Source organism: Leguminivora glycinivorella, chromosome 7 (assembly GCF_023078275.1).
Source record: "Leguminivora glycinivorella isolate SPB_JAAS2020 chromosome 7, LegGlyc_1.1, whole genome shotgun sequence".
NCBI lineage: Eukaryota > Metazoa > Arthropoda > Insecta > Lepidoptera > Tortricidae > Leguminivora > Leguminivora glycinivorella.
This window is the reverse complement of record NC_062977.1, coordinates 19,607,246-19,628,486: the sequence shown is the minus strand read 5'-3', so window position 1 is coordinate 19,628,486 and position 21,241 is coordinate 19,607,246. Positions and strand designations below refer to the sequence as shown.

The window sequence follows — 21,241 nt, the reverse complement described above, 5'->3', positions numbered from 1 at the left end:
TATTTGTCATCGGATAAAAGCGTAGCGTCATTGAATGTAATGGGTAATTCCGGCTAAAAGGAGCAAGCGCCGGGAATCCGAAGCACGCGCCGATGATATCGCGAGTTGTCATATCTCCAGGGAACTCCGGCGGATGGCGTCATTTGTCACGGGCATCGGCTGGACGCTTTCCATCGCTGCCATCGCCCGCGCTGACTCGGCAACTTCTCCTGTCGCCCGGCAAACTATCGCGCTCACCACCAAATGATCCATCACAAATCCACGATCCGCGCAGTCATCGGCTCCCGAGCCTTTTTGCTCCAGTCTAAAACAATCGACGAATTGTGAAAAAACAAACACGAAAACTATAATTCGAATTTAGAATGTAAAAAATATGCGTTCCGACATCGGGCATGATTTGTTTTTTGCCGGACGGCGGACTGATGATAATTTCTCATTAGGTTATAACATTTTTGTCGGTCGAAACGTCGTAAATTCCTCGAATAATTTAGGGAAGAAAGTGGTCGTGTTGAAGATGTTTTGTTTTTATGGCGCCAACGAGCAGCGGGTTAGATCGGTATCTCCCGATACAAGCATTTAACCCATGTTACGTGGAACTCGGGGATTATTCTCACGGCTCGCTAACTAATTTTAATGTCTGCTGAATTCCGGCAATCAATTGAACCTTGGCTGTGCCATTCTTTCTGTTGAATGTATTTTTTGGTGCAAGTAATTATTGTGAGCCGGGTCGGGTTGTGTAGCACTTGAGTGCAGTAATCGCGGCTTGACGACGCCCACCTCTGCTTGAGTCGAGGGCCTGGCACCACTCGAAGTGTGTTGGAGTGGCGAGTCGGGAGCAGCTACTGTCACAGTAGGGGCTCGAGATAGCGCCCACCACAAGTCTTCACGTATACAAAACGTGCTTGTAGCGACGTGCCCATAACTTGTGGTTTGTTCTTAACTGCGTGTCTGATATTGTCCTTCACCTTCTTGACAAGACACTGTCACTTGTTTAAATTAAAAGTAACATGATTTGTCATTTAACGTTGTTACAAGTAGTTTGGTAACTTTGGTAGCTTTATTAAAGTTACGTACATAATTCAACTATGACTCAGCTCTATTAACTTGATTTTACTTCTAATTTTCGTTTCACACATGTGTAGTTTACATTCAAAATGTAGTTAATAATGTATTATCATATTGTAGTCTCTTCTTAATTCTATTTAGTTGCCAACATTGCATTACTTACCAACGAAGGATTTAAAAATTCTGTGGTTTTTCTCACTATCTCTACACCCTTTTGTCATGGTGCTAAGAGGAACACGTTTGTCTCCAAGAAGCAGTTATGAAGAGCAGGGTGCGTCGTCAATCATATCTCATAACGACAGTCGTGTCACGTACGATCCAGATCATATCGCGTTACAGTCCGAGGCACAGCGTACTTGGATCTGTGAATTTGTTATATTTCACGCTAAGTTAAAAGGTTGGTTGAAACTGCTGAATTAATAAAAATACCTAAATGTGCTTCTAAATATAATTGTACTCTGTTGTTAAGTGTCAATTTTATAGCAGTATTTTCCCTCTTATAACCTGGCTTATCCCGGTGTAACAGCTATGCAAGTGTGAAAGTTACGAAAGACGCGATAGGTGATAAAAAGTTATTCATGCTTCTGCCATCGAAAAGTAGTAACTTATTTTTTTAATACCTATCACTCTTGCTTGGAACGGTGGGCCAAAGTGACTACTGAATGGTTACCCGCAAATTAGCCGGAGCAGAGGTAGACCAAAGAATAAATTGCGGGACGAACTCGACGTATTTTGCAGCCACTGGCATTAGCGGGCATCAAACCCGTGAAGTGGAGAAAGGAAGGGGAGGCCTTTGCCGAGCAGTGGGACACAATGTAGGCTATTAAAAAACACTCTTGCATATTCAAGCTTATCGTCTAAATCAGCCTAAGTAATTCTAAATGTGCTAAGATTTCAACAACCATGATATTCTTAAGTCTTTTTCTCAGACGTAGGCTAACTATACTAAGTCTAAGTGGATTGGATACCATGAACCACCCGCTCTGGACCCGATAACATCAGTCGCGCTACGCGCATGTAAATGTGATGCTGGCGCCATGCTTGCCTTGTAATATCGACTGTCTATACACTCATCATATTTTATTGTATAAAAAAGGTTAAGGTTGATCGTGGCTAAACCTTTCGACGAGACAAATATGTAGCTTGACTTGACTTTAATAATACAGTTACACATTTAGTAGAGGGCTCATCAGTCTCATCAATGTCGAATCGCTTACAGTACGCTAGCAAAACTGTTTCGTATATTCCCTACGTAAATTATGTTGCAGTAAAAATACATGTTGCACAGCTATTTATGTATAGTAAAATTAAAATAGTTATAAGTATAATAGTCTTAAGCGATATATAAGTAAAAATAGTTGTAAGTGTGGATAATAAATAAAATAAAATAATAAATAAATAAAATATTACAGGCAATATTACCTACCTATCGGGAAAGTAGGAAAAACTCATAAACTCATTTCAAAAAATCAACATAATAGTGTAAATCTGCAAGGAACTAAAAATAGAGATCTAAATATTTTAATACTTAAGGAAACTTAATTATGTAACCAAGTTGATATGCTTAACCATAACCAGCAATGTAAACAATCACCGACTTTTTTCTGTCTGCATAATCCCCTGAGCCGTGGGTGTGGTGCCACCCGCTTCGTGCCCGGGATAGCATCGCGCGCGTCGCGATCGTATCGCGCGGCTACCGTCGATAGACCGGGCCGACACGATTCTCGCATTAAACTGGTGTCATGCCACGATGCGAGTCTTGATGAATACGAAGCTCTGATCCTGGGAGAATGCGGGACTGGGTGTAGGAATTTGTCGTGAGTGATCCTTTCTCGCTTTCTTGAGGAGAGAGCGGTGCTTCAAAGGGGTTATTCGGTCGTGTGGGTGGGTCAAGGTGCTACTTAGAAGTTTCCTACGTCAGTTCGTCATCTTTAACAGGTTACATATTTAACAGGTTACACAGGTCCGGAACATTAACCAAAGCGTTTACTGAAATCATAATAAGTACCTACCCTGTAGCTGAATGATCAGTTTGCTACTTGCGCTAATACTTATTAAGTATTATCAGATAAAGAGACAGGTGTGACAACACAAACACATCCTATATTTAAACACCTACTAAGGATCCCTATAAACTTTGCACAAGTACTTATAAAATTTTATTGCTGTCTTAAACAGTAATTTGCTTAAAAGCGATCAACAGATACCGACAACTAAGTATTAAGCCCCACAAGCAAACATTGTACACATACGGATGCCGCTAGCTTCACATTCCCAAGACCAATAAAACGCCGTTTACACATCTCGTAACACCCGACAAATTGGCCGCGACAGCGTTTTCCGTGAAATGTGTAACAAGTGTTCAATGTCAATAGCACGGAGTGGGATGTCGCAATCCATCCACTAATTGTACGGACGCGTCCGCGGCGCGTTTGAAGCGGACATTAGCTCAGCCTTGGCGCGATTCCGCGTATTGAAGCGAGGGGGAAGCGAGGAGCGGATGAGAAATTAAGCTAGATATCAGATCTTGAGGATACATGTTACAGTCCTTACCTTGCCTTAAGAACGAATTCTTGTACTGGTAGCGTGCGTGAAGGAGTGGCATTGATTGTCAATTATACTTACAGGAATATTTTGGAACCAACCGCTATTGGAAGTATTTTAAATCCAAAAGATTTAGTAAAAGAAAAGCCAAGAAATTGAGGGCAACACCTATGCGTAGCGAGTACTTCGAGCGACTTAATTGCTTTCGGTATTACATCATTACCTCTACTAGTCTACATACATAACATAGTGAGGTACCGCGGAGCAAATCTGTTGAGTTCTACATGTATCCACTGAACTCGACTACCATATATAACCGGTGAAAAGTCTATTTATTATTGCAAATATTGTAAAACATGGAAAAAATGGACCAGTTACATTTGCCCCCCAGTTGAGATATGCCCCGCTGTACCTTACAAGTTACAAAGATTATTTTTTACACCTTGACGATATGAAAAAAAAAATCAGTCGAGTTAACAAAAAGCAGAAACAATCTATGGTTTGCTAAATTGTTTCCCAGTCTGATGTGATGAATTAGTCTCATTTTTCACAGCAGATGTACTCGTATTGCTGATGTGGTGAATATGGATACCTACCTACACCCATATTCGCCTTGTATTTTTATAACAAATGCGAGCTGTTATTTTAGTAATAAATTATGAAACGCGCGATTTTCCTCAAACATCGTTTTCCAATCTTATTCACTTAACGCGCTAAAAATGTTCAACCTTTTTCATAACAAGTTCATGCTTTCATCTCTCAAACGCACCTATATTGTGCGATTAGATCATAAATATGCAACCACTATACCTATTCATACAGAAGCTATACTCATTCCTCAAAAGAGACATGTGAAAAACACTTAATGTAAAGCAGACAATGGGTAAACATTATGTAATGACACAATGTAATGATTATTAGCATTTATTGCTAAATTCAGTAATGACATGACTGCTGGCGGCTTTTAAGTTAGCTGCTACTGCATATTGATTAATGGACATGTTTTCCTGTATCATCTGAAAATTATTAACATATTCCCTTTGGAGTAAAATCAAATGGCAGAAAAACATGATGAACATTAGATTTACAATAAATTATTTAATGAGTCAGAAAACTGTGACTATCCACCAGTTGTCATGTTTTATTTTTGATTGTACATATTAGTACGACCTTTACATGTTAGACAAAGACCCAAGCCAGATGTAATTATATCTAATTAGGTGCACCTTGCGTCAGGTATCCTCTTTGTTTAACACGTTACACAAATTTAACATGTTAATATTTTATCTTACAGATTTTATTTCAATTTTAAATACAGTCAAACATTTCCACAGAGGCACACTAGGCACAGACTTATTGGATTAACTCTGGGAGTCTTCTTATCCCCTAGAGAAGACAGCTCTGTCTTGTACCCACGACTGCTCGCTAGATATCCTTACTTAAGCCACACGCACCAAATTAATATCAATTAACACACACTGGCTTAATTGTGAATCGGCGCAGACTCGCGTGCGGCGGCCTCTTTGTCGGCGAGTGCGCGTACGCAGGATTAAAATCCGCGCCGTATCTCCCTTACGCTTCTTCGAAAATCCTAAAATACTGGCGCCATTCAGTTGCACCACCCACCCAAAAACCAACCTTATAATCTAATCCATATGTTCTAAATAACCCAACCCTGTCGGTTGTTCGTGGAAGACAGTAGCTTCTAGCGGCATCACGGTAGGACGAGCGAAGATCCTGTGCCTGATTGATAGTCGTTTGTTCTGCGCTCAACGTGTTTCGCGTATGTTTCCGCGTATGACTGACAGACTATTAGGGTTAGACATAAGCTCTAGATGTAATTATGGTCATTTGGAAGACAAATGAGCTGTCGGCTTCCGGGACTATGGTGGGTGGTCAGTTGACTAACGACAATGTTCTTTTTTAACCCCCGACGCAAAAACGAAGGGGTGTTATAAGTTTGACGTGTCTGTCTGTCTGTCTGTCTGTTTGTGTGTGTGTCTGTCTGTGGCATCGTAGCGCTCGAACGGATGAACCGATTTTGATTTAGTTTTTTTTATCTGAAAGCTGAGTTAGTCGGGAGTGTTCTTAGCCATGTTTCATGAAAATCGGTCCACTAGGTCGCGGTCGGGGGTTTTTTCAAAATTTTAATTTTGTGGTTAGGTTATTAAAGCATGTCTTAAACTTAACTTTCTTGGGCATAGGCTTATTATGATCAACCTAGAATATGATATGTAGCTTATAAAATAATTCGCAATCAAAATATGTCTGTATAAAGAAACTGGATACCTCAAGTAGGTGGATATTAATTTTGTGAAAGTATAATCCTCAATCAGGAAGTACCTTAGCGGCGGCAACTTTGCTTTAATTTTTTAAATCTTCACGATAAGATAACAAAATAAAGTGTCGCATTTATTGCAACTTTTTACCAACGTACCGTGGGCGGTGCCTTTAAATACTGTCACAAATCCACAAAACCATTGTACCGTTTATTTGTATTTGGCCGACGGACAAAAACACGATAAGCTATTACGATTCAACAGCTACTATCTTGATCTCTATCTCAGATAAAATCTCCTGTTTGAGGTGATCATCAATTCTTCCTTATATCGTAGCTTTGACAGGATTATAATTAGAAACTGTCCGTCCTTATGGTTTGTCGTTTTTAATGTCACTAGTCGGTCCCATACTGCGCTCGCATTTCATTAAGATGCAGGTTAAAAAATGTTGAGTTCTCATAAAACGGTGATTTATTTGGGGTCGGGAGCTAACGAGCGATCGCCACTGGTCCGTCTTGTACGATCGGCGACAAACATATCCCTTTTCATAAATATCCCAAATCACCCTTAATCCTTGGACATTAAAGGCTACTTTGAAAGTTCGTGACCAGTCTGAATCGTAAAATACGTGTGGACGGGGTTGCACAATCGTTTCACGCGTGATTACGTGTAGTTTCGATTCTGATTTTGGATTTAATTTGAATTAGGAAATTGGATCGTCCATTGTTTTATTCTCATTCGAAAGTAACATGCTCGTTTATTAGTCCGATTCAATAGGATTGGAAGGAATGTATATTCATGTGGAAATTGTGGAAGGATCTATCTATTTATTGTATCGTGAATCGAAAATGACGTCACAATGTATTAGTCACTGTTTGATTAACGGTAAAAGCACTGAAAGCAATTACGTCTTTAAAATAGGTATCGGTGTCTAAACGGGCCGTTGTCCGAACGTCAAAAGGCGCATAATAGCCTATAGATGGCGCAGATAAGCGCTTTGGCGGCGCTCTGTCAACTGATTTACCGCGCGCTTGTCGGCCCTTGCCCTCGCAATTTACGAGCGGCCCCGACCCGGCCGGCGCCGGCGCCTCTACTCCAGCGAAATTAACTTCGCACTTTTTACTCAGCCGAATAAAGTAGCACTTTAACCATCCATCATCCGCAGCTACTTGGATTAAATCAATATGAAGCTTTATTATCCAAAAGCGCTTTAAATCAAAGAACCAATATCAATATTTAAGGCTATCACACTGATTGCCGGTATCGACCCGGCAAAATCAATAGGGATAACATCAAAAGTTAATTAGGAGCGGCTTTATAATTTGCGACCGTAATACAATCTCGTTGCAATTAAACGCAAGCTTGTTGGCAAAAGGGCACCGCGGTGATTAAAAATTTCCAATTTCACCTACGGCGGCGTGGGGGAGGCAGTAAATTTGGCGACGAGTAGCGCATAAACATGTCACAGGTGCGCGCCGCGGGCGTGCTTTGTCCCGTAATGTCCCAGCTCACACCCCGTCGCCGCCTCGGCCTCTCGCCCGATATTCCCGAAGCTTACCTTCAGCTAACCAATATAAATGGGACCTCCTGATCCGCAACAACTGCGCTCGCACTTACATTACACCAGTGTGCCTGAGGCGATTGCTCTTTAAAATAAAAGGATTTACAACCCTGTCACAGCGCTCCTGCCGCGTACAATGTCTTCCGACATGACACTAACGGGTAAACGGCCCGTCTCTTAGCATAATGCCCACATTCGATACTTCAACGCTCATTAGGATTCACTCTGACGCAAGCATTTACCTGTTTTTATTATTTACCACCTGCAACCTGTCCGCAAAAACTGGCAGAAACTGTCGATAAAAAATATAAAACGTTTTTTGTCGCGATCGTTATGATTGAAGGTGGTGTCGCTGATTTTAGACAAAGGACGACAGATAGAAGATGCCCATCAATATGCTAATACGGCGCTGCAGCGCTCGAGACGAATCCGAGACTTTTTTGTGGCCGCCCCTAAATTGGTTTATTTGTTTTGTTACGAGCATATTTCTTTAAAAGTGTAGTTTGTTTGGTTTGCGGAGGCGCTCGAGCGCATATGGAACTTGTATCTTACAAATATAAAACATTATGGGAGCATTTTAAAGGCGGTTAAGTTTTTTATGTGCGAATTTATTGACTGTCAATTTTGACATCCGCGTCGTAACAGGATATTTGGAAGTGAATTAACATAGTACTTTTATCGGAACCGCCTCTGATGTGTAGCGGAGCATTGTGATCGTTTTAGCTGATTCATCGACAACATCAGTTCCGTCCTGGCTAACAACCCACTTAGCTGAAACAACAATGACGGGCCGCGGGCGATATCAATTTGTGGTTGCGCGGGCGCGGGCGCTGTCCGTAATAGTATTGTCATGCGCGCGTTTAGCCGCTCACACTGCCCATTACGATAGCTGCACGCAAGGCATCAATTAACACATAAGATTATTATTTTTTTCCTACCCATCCCCGCAAAGACTGGCATTTATTACCCATTTGTTGACAATGTTGACGTTACAACTCGTTTACGACTCAATGACACGCGATTATAATTGATAAGCTAAGTACTTACCTACAAAGCTTCTTATAAGTTTCGCGGTAGGACAAAAAGGGTCGAGCCGTGGGATCACCGCGTCGGCCGTCGATTCACACGCCCGCTCTCACAGGGTTAGTGAACAATTTGACACTTCCAGGTGTCCGATTTTTTACCAGTTCGGAGCATGTAAGAGTATTTGCTCAGCCTCACATCTGGGTGGACGAAAAAACCGGCCGGACTTCTCATATGAGCGCTAATGAGAGAGGGTTATACTGGATATATGCATTCTTATGTTTTGGCTCTCGAGAATCGGAGAGTTTGTTTATCTTTGGAGTTACAGCCCGTAGTGTAAATGAAGCAGATGGGACGTGGGACAAAGCCGGGGTTGTCGCGTTAACGACTGCCTGCTCCTTCACATTGAACTTGACGATAAAAAGACCATGAAATTAGCATTAAAGATAACTGGCGTGGGGTAGGTTAGGAGAAAACGGGCGGTGATGAGACTGATGAGTAACGCAACAAAGACGCGACTAATCTGCTGCTGCTTGTTAAATGTCTCATAAATCTTGAGGGTTTTAAAACTCTCTAACGGTAGATAGAAAAGTAATCAAATTAAAGGCTATTACTAACACAGATTACTTACTATAGACATGTTAATATTTTTAATTAACGAACATCTGGTTTTATTTTAAAGTTTAACGAACTTATAGCACTAAGACCACAATCTTCATTACAATATTTTTCCGTTTCTACTGAAATAAATTTGACAACTTTTTGCTGGTTTTTGCCGGTTTTCGAGTGCGGATGTGACGGCCTTAGCGGATGTGGCGGTTGGTCGGGCTGTTCGCGCCTCTGTGCGGCTATTGGCGGGTTGTTACCGATTTACGACCCACTCTAAAGTTTATTCATCGCGGTGGTCCCATTGTTCTCCAAAGACCAAAAGTAAGGATAGGGCAGTTGACATAGTTCCGACTGAATATTCTCGTTTGATGCTCCGTTGTGCAACGCAACGTTACAATTCGTTGGTGAGACGTGTGCGATCACGGCACGGTAGGCTCACTTTTGCGTTACTGACACCAGTGACACCGCTGTACTAAGTCCAATTTTGGTGCCCATGTGCCATGTCCTTACAAAGTAATCTATAAGTCATTGTTCTTCATACTCTGTGGCCACCGCCCGCGACGGCCAGCCCATTCAATTTTAATTTCACTTTATTTCCATCCTTCGCTGTCTTGTTGCTTAGGCCATAAGTAAGAGTGAGAGATTTATACAGTCAATATGATAGGTTTATTGTTTTTAAATTGTTAAATCTATTATATAGTCTGATGGTTTAATACTGGGCATTTTTATTGTAGTCCTATGTAGATTAAACAGTTCTTACATTTTTTCTGTGGTTGCACTTTAAATGGCTCGAACTATTTCTACATTTTCTACAGATAATATTAATATACATAAATAGGTTCTTGCTCGTCCGCCTCTAATGACCAGTTTATGATTAAAAAAAAAACTTGTACTGACTAATAGAACAGCGAAAGAGTAGACACTTAAATTATAGTAGGAAAACGACACTAATGACAAAAGTTACATATTTTAAGTAAGTAATAATGTAATAAACAATAGTTAGGGTTAGATAAATTTATCATCATTTCATAATTAATTGCATTTTCATTACGTCGGATACTACCAATAAATTATATAAAATTGGTCAATCTATATTTGAACTACATTAAATGGGACACTAAATTGTTACCTAGAAGTCATTTGTCGGTATATATTACCCATACTTAGTATTATTAATGGGAAAGCGTGTTTGTCTGTTTGTGCGTCTTTCACGGCAAAACGGAGCAACGAATTGACGTGAATTTTAAGTGGAAATAGTTAAAAGGATGGAGAGTGTGAAAATAGGGTGTGGAATTTGATTTAAAGCTAGCTTAATAATACGAATCTCCGCGAGCTAAAGCTTTATAATACAAATCTAAATAGAGGTAGTGCAAAAAATCAATCTATTTTATTTCACAGACATGTGCATTTTAGATTTTAGTGTGAACCTTACTAAAACATCAGATTTTAATATTTCTCACATATAAAACAAACTCCAGTTAATGTTTTTATTAATACCAGTGATAAATGCCAACCTGATGAAATTGTTTCTATTCCATTAAAATCTCCATACCCACCGCGGACATCAACTTCTTATCATACTCACACAGCATTCGCATTTCAAACTTTATTTTACATCTAACAAGGTAGCTTTAAGAACAAATAATTGACTTAGATACAAGTTTGAGGCGTCGATATTCAATCGTCACTTTGTCGGCAGCTTCAAAGATGGTCCTATCTGTACCGATACGCCGTACGGTAGCTGGGATTTGTCAATGTACGGTCAACAGAGAAGGAGTACACTTTGTATTGAACACATATTTGGAAAAGTGTCATGGGGCGATCTGTAAATATTGTCTGTGTAAGATGGTAGACTAGTAAGGTACATAACTCTTAAACTTTATGAATAATTTTGTTTATAATTTTTAGAGGGACAATTTATTTACTTAATTCTATTTTAGTATTATTCATCATCAGCTATGATTATGCTAATGGCTAAAGTGAATTACGTATAGAAATAAGTAATGCCTATGCCAAATTATAATTCTTCTTTATATAAGTATAATAAAACTTTCCAAAACTGTCTCATACAGATTCTATTACAACTATTCTGCATTTAGTTCCCAAGCAATAAAACCTAGCAAGCGAAGCATTTATTGGTGCTCCGATTGCTAAGTGCCTGTCGCTACTTTGATACGTAAGGCAGTAGCGGGCATCGTAAACTCTTAATGGAGGCTAATTCAGGCTGTTAATTGAGCTTCGGCTGTTATCAGTGGCCTGCATTAGCGGTAGCTCTGTGTTACCTCGCTTACCAACCACTATACGACCATTCGCTTTATAAAACCAATATAAAGCGTAACATCAAGATTAGGTAAAGCATCGCATCGAAGACCACTCTAAAACTGGTCGAGGTAGTTCTATAGTTGGCTTGCGCGTGGTGAGGAATGTAAAGCCTGAGGCCCCACGGGCGGTTGATAACAACGTTATGACTGATGGAGGCTGCACTTTCGGGAATGCGTGAAGGTTCTTATGAAATGTAGATAATTTTGTATTATTGAGGGTTAGATTAGGGTTATTGGATTGAGTGTTGGGCTCGGTTAATGTGTCTGCTGAGTTGTTTGGTACTTTAATCGGAGTAAAAAAATTGTCTGCCTTTTGTTTTAACTTACATATGTTTAGCGGTAGTTTTTGGAAAGAAAACTTTGATATATAATTTCTATTTTATTGAATATCAAGTGCCAGTTACAGAAACTATTTGTTACGGAAATGAAGATTTGAGAAAATATCAAAATTGGCGACCTACAATTTACCACACCATAAATTAAATTAACCAATATTTACAGCTCAATTTAAAAGCACCAATAAAGCAAAATCCGCAAAGCTAAGCTCAAGGCACCGCTAATCAGTCGTGGGCGGTCAGCGATAAGGCAGGCGCCAGATGCATCCCGTTTACGACCAGCCGCTTAGCTGGACAACAGGTGCCAAAAGCTACTTTACCGACACTTTACACGTATCACACTTTATAATCACGATAAAACCATTGTCCAATAGGAAATTTGTTATCGCCTTCTTTGTCTCGATTTCGTGAATTGGAATTTATAGTTCCTTTGTTTGTGAATTAAGTTGGATGGTGTTATGCAGGGCTTTGTCGACACTCGAAGCCTCCCACGCTCGCACGCTCCAAAGTAGTGCTTTGATTGCTTGTGTTTGTCATCTTGGACGACACAATTGTCGCTCTTGACAAATAACAGAGATGTCATAAAATTGACGCTTATGTTCACAACTTGAGACAACAGACAAGTTTTTTGTCCTTAAGCGTCTGATGCATATTTTATGAAGTAATCTTAAACTTTTGACTAAACAAATGAAAAAAGAAGAATTGTTATAAGAATTATGTGCTATACCCATATACTGATATGGGTATAGCACATAATTCGACAATTTACAATTCGACATAAAATATTAGAAATAAAATATTGCGCTACTACTATCACATTTTTGATGTAAAATGCTGAAACATGGCTACAACGAAAGAAATCGTTTAGTTCCATTATATTAATATCCACTTTTTAATGTCGCACTGTATTTAAGGATAAAGTTATTTTCGGATTCTCACGCATATAAATAAATAAATATTGGGACACCTTACACAGATCAACTTAGCCCCAAACTGAGTAAAGCTTGTACTATGGGTGCTAAGCGACGATATACATACTTAAATAGATTAAATACATACTTATATACATAGAAAACATCCATTAGGAAAAAATATCTGTGCTCAACACACAAATAAATGCCGGGATTCGAACCCAGGACCGCGGTTTAGCAGGCAGGTTTACTACCGACTGATCCAGACCGGTCGTCAATATAAACTTGAAAGCTAACTATTGTTTTTTTGCAGCCGCATGTTTCCCTCCCTCCGCATCTCCCTGGGTGGGCTGGACCCTCGCGAAGAGTACTGCGTCCTCCTGGAGCTGACGCTGGTCGGGCGTCGGCGCTGGCGCTGGGCCGGCGGCGCGTGGGCCGAGGCCGGCGGCGCCGAACCCCAGTCCCCGAGGAGGCTCATGCTCCACCCTGATTCCCCGGCGCCTGGCCACCACTGGACCGCCAACCCTGTCAGCTTTAGTAAGCTCAAGCTGACGAATAATACTATGGACGCGCAGGGACATGTAAGTTCATATTGCTTGCTTGTTTAAATAGATTTTGTAAATGGGAGTTTTTGGTGTGTAAATTTATAAAAGTAATATCTAGAGCGCCTATCATAAGTTTTTAATGTTTTAGAATACGTTACATTACACTATTGCGAAAACCTCATGAAATAAGTACCTATGTAATTTTTATTCTCGTGAGTACCCGTTTAAGGCGCGTCGTTTTATTCTCAAACGTCAAAATCTCATAGTAATTGCTTAGGAAAGGTTATTTCACATCTATTTTGTTACAATTTTTAATAGTTCTCTTATGACTCAATGAAAAAGGGGTGTCTGCCTTCATCTTTTTATGACATATTTGTGGTTAAGATACTCTACCCTACTCTTGAAATCCAATTATTTTAACTACCTTCCTGTGCTACATAATCACTGTAGTCATCTGCGAAACTATGTTGCCTAGCGCGAGAGAGATAACACTAATGATTGGCAACTGGAATGCCGGATATTGGTTATAACGTCTTTTGTCTGCTGATTGGTCAGATAAATAGTTTACTGACGGGGAAACATGCCTATATTATGTATTAGATACATGACTTCCTTTAATATGTTAGACCTAGAGCTAACCCACACTAATAGCGTTTCCCGAGCGTTGGCGACGTTGGCGTTTAGTGAACTCTATGTGAGCTGCCGACGCAACGTCTACGCAACTGCACAGCGACGCCATTTTTCTTACCTTACTCTTAAAATTACGCGGACTTACCCTTAACTATAGGGGACAAATTTGATTAAATTTTAAGAAAACTCACGGGTTTTTTTATTACGAGACAAATTAATAAAAATAATTGTAATAATTTTAAAACTAATCATCAAATTCAAAACCGAATAGTAAAAATAGATGCACATTATGTATGTAGCACGAACTTTATACTCATGACTTGATTCTACTCTATATAAGTAATCTCACTGATCTCAGTACGATTATGTTATTTCAAGTTCCTTTTGTTTTAAAACATACTTAAGTAATCAAATCAAAATCGATTCTAAATAAAGCACTCAATAAAGTCCAAACTAAAAGCGAATAATATCAAAATCGAAACAAGAAATCAATAGACAAGAATCGATTCTTACATCGTGACTACGTAGGCACCTACATAACTTTTCAAAGGCAACGCCTCCTATACAAATCTCTGTAACCAACTGACGTAACTACAACCAACACACGATCGAATTCTGACTACATTACAAGCTGGGAAAGTTGAATATCGTTTAACATTCATGCTCGCTTAGTATCGTATGTATAATGCAGGAGATACGGTTACCGATGCGTTCGCTCGGCAAATAAACTTTAGTCGATTCAGAATGGGTCGATATTCGTTTGTTTCACCGTTCGCCGCAGGAGTCTACACCATACAAAGGAAAGTTTGTCAGTATCAGTACAGTCAAGCCAAACACAGACAGAGTCAGTACAGTCACAGACAAAGTGATACGACGATTACGACTTTAAAATGTGGGGATAAGATTGTGTAACCTATTCATATTATTGGCACTTTGTCTGTGTCCGTATTTTCGAGCTTGACTGTGGGTATAGGTACAGACAGAGTACCTAGCGAAAGTCACAATTGCTTAAGCCTATCGTAACTAGCTCTCTCAAGTCCCTTCTGTAGTGGTGTGAAAGAGCCAGACTGTGTTACGATCGCCACGTAACGTCAACAACGATTATCACATATTGGCTAGACCAGGCTCCGTAGCCGAATGGTATTTCTGCGACGCGAAACGCCAGCGAAACACCGCAGAAATGTAAAGTCTGTCTCCGTCGCGCCAATACGCAAGAGCGATAGAGATAGATAGCTACGAAAGAGACATTATCGTGAGCGTTTCGTAAGCGTTTGTGCACACACAGCAGTACAATACGCTGAAAGCCATTGTATTGTCCGTTTGCGGGCGCGGTGTTTAGACAACGCGGTTCACGCCTCGGATGCCTCGATTAATGATACCCTGTGTGCTCAAGCTCGATTCCATTTTATAATGCTTGTAGAAACTGTGAGAAAGGGTAAAACTTTATGGCTGCGCTAATCTGTGCGTTGTTAACACGGCTACATGTATCAAACCCAAGGTAATTTACAAATTTTGTTAGAAAATCTCACAATATTTTGCTGAATGTGTTGAGTGACATTCAAAATGTTGGTTCTCTTCTCTTCTTAGTTGTACCCTAATTACAAAATCGTGCCTTACGTACAGGTTAAAACTCTTGTGTTTTGTCTCGGTCTCCCGTAACCCTCAGTGCTTAATGGCTATCGTCTGCGGTAGTCTGTTCATCTTGGACTGTCTACCTTTTTGGCGTTGGTTTCTTTAAACAATAAAATAAATATACTTAACTTTAAAACTATTTTATTAATTGTTTGCTACCCTAAATACAAAAACATCTTTCAAACCCAAATCATCGTCAATCCAAACATCCAGTCATCTATCACAACACAACAAATCTCGTATGAAACACGGGGTAAGATCGGTGCGGTTCGCTGCGCACGCGTCGAGGCGGTCGCGCGTTAAACGGACTGCGATGTCTTGGACATTGAAACACTACTGTCCGCTTTTTTTAATACCATAAGTAATAAGCTTGTAACAGTTTCTGAAAAAAAGGTCAAAGACGGTAAGTTTTCTTTGAAGGAAGTTGTATAATATCAATACTTGTAGAGTGGTTTCAACGTTTGTCCATTTGCAATATTTACATATTCACAAAATTAAATGACAAACTTCGATTCGTATTTAGTAGATACCTTCAAATCAAGAGTGAACAGGCATCTTCTAGGCGAGATCACTCTATCGTATTAGGCCACGTCTTTGCCTTTGGCTAGTCGCTGGCCAAGAGAAAGCCCATTTTTTACAATATTTCTGTTTGGTTCGATCTCCGCAGTTTTCATTCCTTTACTTTTAAACTATGATATGACCATATTCAAATTTTTGAAATTACTTGCTTATTGCTAGTCGGTGAAATTTCTCTCCGCGCATATCCACGTAGACAAGCCTTCAATCGCCATTACACACAGTGCTACCAACTTTAAAAAAACTATCACTGCTACAATTTCGCTTCAACAAATACCATAATAGCATATAATTACATGTAGCATAATCTTCAGGCGGCTTCTTTGTAACCGTTCTTATACCACCAATTCATTTCTCACCACCCTTATGGTGTTTAAAATAGACTCTATTCTGGGTACGGTAAGCTTTTTTAAAGGTGCAACAGTTGCTTTTGTATACGGTTACGGGAGCCAAGTCGTTCTAGCAGAAATACTCGCCTGGGTGACTGCGCACTTGAGGATCGCCACCTGCGATAATGCTCCCGCGCATTGTTTACCCTTTTTGCGAGTTTTTTAGGCACAAAGGATAAGCCGCGGTCTCAGGGCTTCTTAGAGACAGTCAAGAGTGTAGGTGGGAATGGAGGTTTTTGTCCGTTTATATCAAGGAGGTGTGCGAATCGTGAGATGAAGGGGATAAGCTTTACTGCAATTTAAAATTGCACATAACACACGCTTGAAAATTTAATGTCAAACGTTCAAAATCCAAGGTGGATCATTTGTGGTGGAACGTTGCGGTTTTTTTAAGTTAAGAGGCGATCATACACATTTGCAAATAAAAAAACAACTTCATCTAATTTAATAAAAACTTAAGGAAAATAAAAAACTAATGCCGTTCTTTTGTTTAAACATTGCCATTTTTTGCGTAGTCTTTTGTCACATTGTACCTACCCCTAGTTTTCAAGTGGAACAAAACACTATCGCTTACAAAATACTTTTACCCAATTCTTTTAACATTCCTAATTACGAACTGGATTAGTATAATCTCGGTAAACCAAAGGCAATTACGGCGAAAGAGTTAACTTAATATCCGACTAGATTTGTAAGTGAGAACTAGTCGGTTTAATGTGGTGATTTGTGTAAGAAAGTGTTTGAATAGTTGACGTAACTACCTGTTTGAAAGCTTTTCAATTCGGGATTGTAGATGTGTTAAGTTGAGTGTCGGGTAAAGATTAGGGATACCTTTTACCGTGATTTTACCGCACTGTTCTACAAGCATGAAATAGTTATTTGTTATACAAGGGGGCAAAGTTGTATTTTAACGCCGAGTGTGGAATTGAAAAACGAGTAAGTGAAAGGATTATAGTTGAACCACGAACGAAGCGAGTGGTTCGAGAATAGAATCCTGAACTTGCGAGTTTTTTAACACACGAGAAGTAAAATACATTTGCACCCGAGTGTAACACAAAACTTTTCCCCTCACTATAGCGAGGAAACTAAAACGCAAAAAATGCGTTTATCACTGCTTCCAGTAGTTCCACAGGTGGTAGATCATCTTTATAACTAGATTCACCTACTTTTATCAACTTTAAAGCAGTTAATTTGACTTTATTCAAGGTCAAATTAACCCACTAGTGGATAAAATGCGTTTTTACCCGCTGGTATTAAAGGACAAAACACGTGTTTCCGAGCTAGTGAGGGGAAAACTCTAACTATTCCATTATCAGATATATCTATATATTAGTCCATAAAATTAAGCAAAACTATGCTTTATGTCCCTTACAGAATAAATATACTGAAACTAAACTAAAACCTAAAAGTATAGCTAAAAGGAGGCCTATACACTAAACACTAAACTTGTTTAGGTAGGCCACCCAATATGTACCTAAAAACAATTAGATAACGTTATAATTAAAAGTTACTTCAAAAACTTGGAAAAGACAACAATGAAATCATACTTGATGTTAGACGGTCATGTATATATGTATAAATGGTCATAAAAATCTTGTCACTAAGCGGCATTTCTTCAAATTAGAGGCGAAGGTTTATCGTCACATAGAAAATTTAAATTTTGCGCTTTTTTTTTATTAATTTCTATAATTAAAATTATCTGTTCACAAATAAAATGTACCTACTTATGATCATCGTAGCACCGAACGTTTGAGCAGTTGCGCGACTAGATATCCGGCAACCCTTATCTAATTAATCTTGTAGCTCGGGTTTTTATCGCGAGCGTGACAACCCTCCGTGTCGCGACACGTGTAAATGGGCCTTTATCTACTCTTAAACGGCGCCACTGTTTGGTTTTAAAGTTTTTATTTTAGTTTTTGCGACAGAATTTATATGTAATTCTGTAAAAAGTTAAAAATCGTTTGATGAGGTAGAAATTAATGTAGATGTTTGTAGAATGCTCTTTCTTTCCTATTTTGAACTATGGTTATTAAGAAATGAAAGATACGTCGAAAAATGAAGTTAGGTTAGTGCACATAATATACTTAGGCCCACGTGCACCAACCACTTAACTCAGGGTTAGTGGGCTGTCAACTGTCAAATTCCATATTAAATGGAGGGTTAAGCCTCGGGTTAACCCTCCATTTTCGTTGGTGCAAGTGGCCCTTAATCGTTTAACAGCGTGCCGAGTATTTTTACCTATAAGTCCTATTAGGTATACGGACTACAATATTCCCATTTTATGTTTTACAAATATATTTTTTTGTTTTTTTTTATGGATTGAATTGGTTAAGTAATTATCTATGTATTTCCGCCTATTTGAATAGTGATATGACTATTCTTCAGAGACGAATCACTTACTAGGTACCTATAGGTACAGCTAAAGTATATTTTCACTAAAACATCCCCTGACTGACCCTGGCGTCAATCCTGAAAAAACTGCGCCACGTAAACACATGGCACGTCTATGTTTGCAGATAAAGCGTCTAGACACGGGCTAATTGCGTCGCGTTTTTGTGCACAAGTGTGCGCCTGCCTGCGACTCTTTGCGACGCCTACGCGATAAAACGCGCCTACGGGCTATGACACTGCATTGTCTTACATGGTATCGATGGGTTTCATCAATAAATTATAGTACCTAGTTATGTTAAGTGTTTGGTTGGAAGTTTGGCTTTCTAAATGAATTAAGTTACAGCGGGGCAAAAATCTCGACTGGGGGGCAATTGACACTGATCCATTTTTTTCCATTAGTACACTATGGTGTTGAGTTTTACATGTATCCACTGAACACGCCTACCATATATAATACTCTATTTAAATAACCAAGTTTATCTTATTTCCGAAGGCCCAGCAGATAACTTAATATGACATTGACAATGGCGTTTCATTATTGCAGGCAAATAAAATAGGTACAAATTAGCCTAATACAAATAAAACTAAATTAAATATAAAAAACCTAAATAACTCTAAAACTAATAACTTACATAAGTTATAAAAATAACCTACTGGAAGAGGCCTCCCCGCGCAACCCCTGGTGTAAAGGCGCCCATCACAGCGTTACCGCGTTGAATAGCGTCTATTTAATAATGCAAACATTGTAAAACATGGAAAAAATGGACCAGTTACATTTGTCCCCCAGTCGAGATTTGCCCCCCGCTGTACCATAACGGTTTTATTCTGAACAGACATAAATATTTTAATTTTACGGCAGGTTTTCACACAAATTAAGTACATTAATTTCATTTGAAAACCTTATGTTTCGTTTTCCTCAACAAAATGACGTCCTCAAACCAAATCATTTACCTCCTATACGATCAATTACATTAGGTACTACCTACAATAACCTATCACACAGTTCAAACATTTTTTGTAGTTACTAAATTTGTAATAGCTATGTAATGTAGGGAACTAGGGATCTAAATAAGCGTGTGCCGCATGATATTGGAATCCCGTCTTTAGGTATGTTGCATATACATGTAGTCAACTTTATTGGAAGCGATTTCCTTGCTTCAATCTGTCGGTCACGTTTTTGTCAAGACGATTTTTAAAGGAATCTTATCAAGCATAATCGAAATTCAAAAACACAAAGTACAATGCAGTTGGAAGGCGATAGTTGAAACAAAGGGTTGCCAGACCGGAAAAAAGTAAATATTCGAGTTGAGGAGCCCCGCTGTTCTGTGTCTCTGTAATTAGCGATTTATTAATTTCATGCTTCGTATTGTTACATGCCTTCACACCGTTTGATTTCACGGAAGATATATATGAAAATTATAAAATGCGCGAAGTAAATTACGTGAAAAGTTGGGATTTTTTTTACTTACGTTACGACTTTTATTTAAGCAGTTTTATTTCCCACCGTTTTCCACACTCGACTGGACATCACGCTGACATAACCAAATGACGGAGAATTCCGAGGATTTCAAAAAAATACAAAATCAAATGTATCAATCAGAATGATTCTCTATCAGTACTTCGATCAGTTTGATCGAAGACTTCTATGTGATGGACGAGCTACCGGAGGCGGCGAAACTTTTGTCTGTCTGTCAATCTGTCGGAACGAAGTGATTCGGCTAGTTCGACGTCTATTTACCCGACGATTTATTTGCTTCAAAGTATCTAGAAATGGTTTCAACTAAAATAGATACCTAATTACCTATTAACCCGACGATTTATTTGCTTCAAAGTATCTAGAAATGGTTTCAACTAAAATAGATACCTAATTACCTATTAAATATACATGAATATTTAAGTACCTACCTATCTACTTATCTTAATAGTTATTTAATATTGCAGACAATTAAACCCTTGCTTCATAATATCATAAAACATGTTTTAAAATGAATTGAAACATTAATAGTTTACTTCAAATTTCCCAATCCTACATTTTATGCCTGCTAATATACTTTTAGAATCGCAAAACTTAAAAGTAACCACTTAAAGTCAGTAGCGCCCACTGAAACAATTTAAAACAATCGAAAACCCTTTTGGCTCTCGAGTGCACTCGACCGTCTCCTGCGCAGGTAGCGATTGTCAAGTACCGTGGAAGAGACAGGGGCTGTTCCTAACAGAAAAATACGAAAAACCTGTATAACTGAGACCTTGAGAACCATAGCAGATGTATGTTGTTGAAGATCACCCTTAAACTGGATCTCCTGTCTCCTAATAAGTTGGGAATCAGTCTTAAGAAGACAGACGTCGCGACATCTGACGCCGTGTACCAGCCTTTTTACTGTTTGCACTGTTTTTGGGATTGCTAAGTAGTTTATTTGTGTTTTGCACCGGTAT

The 21,241-nt window shown here is 39.2% G+C and overlaps 1 protein-coding gene across 1 annotated transcript in view; it reads left to right on the top strand.

Moving 5' to 3' along the window:
* Positions 1-21,241, top strand: part of LOC125227877 (T-box transcription factor TBX6-like) — a 64,027-nt gene that overhangs the window by 38,567 nt on the left and 4,219 nt on the right. Inside the window, exon 3 of the mRNA XM_048132255.1 lies at positions 12,962-13,229. Coding sequence (XP_047988212.1) covers positions 12,962-13,229 — 268 coding nt within the window. The remainder of the gene's footprint in view (positions 1-12,961; positions 13,230-21,241) is intronic.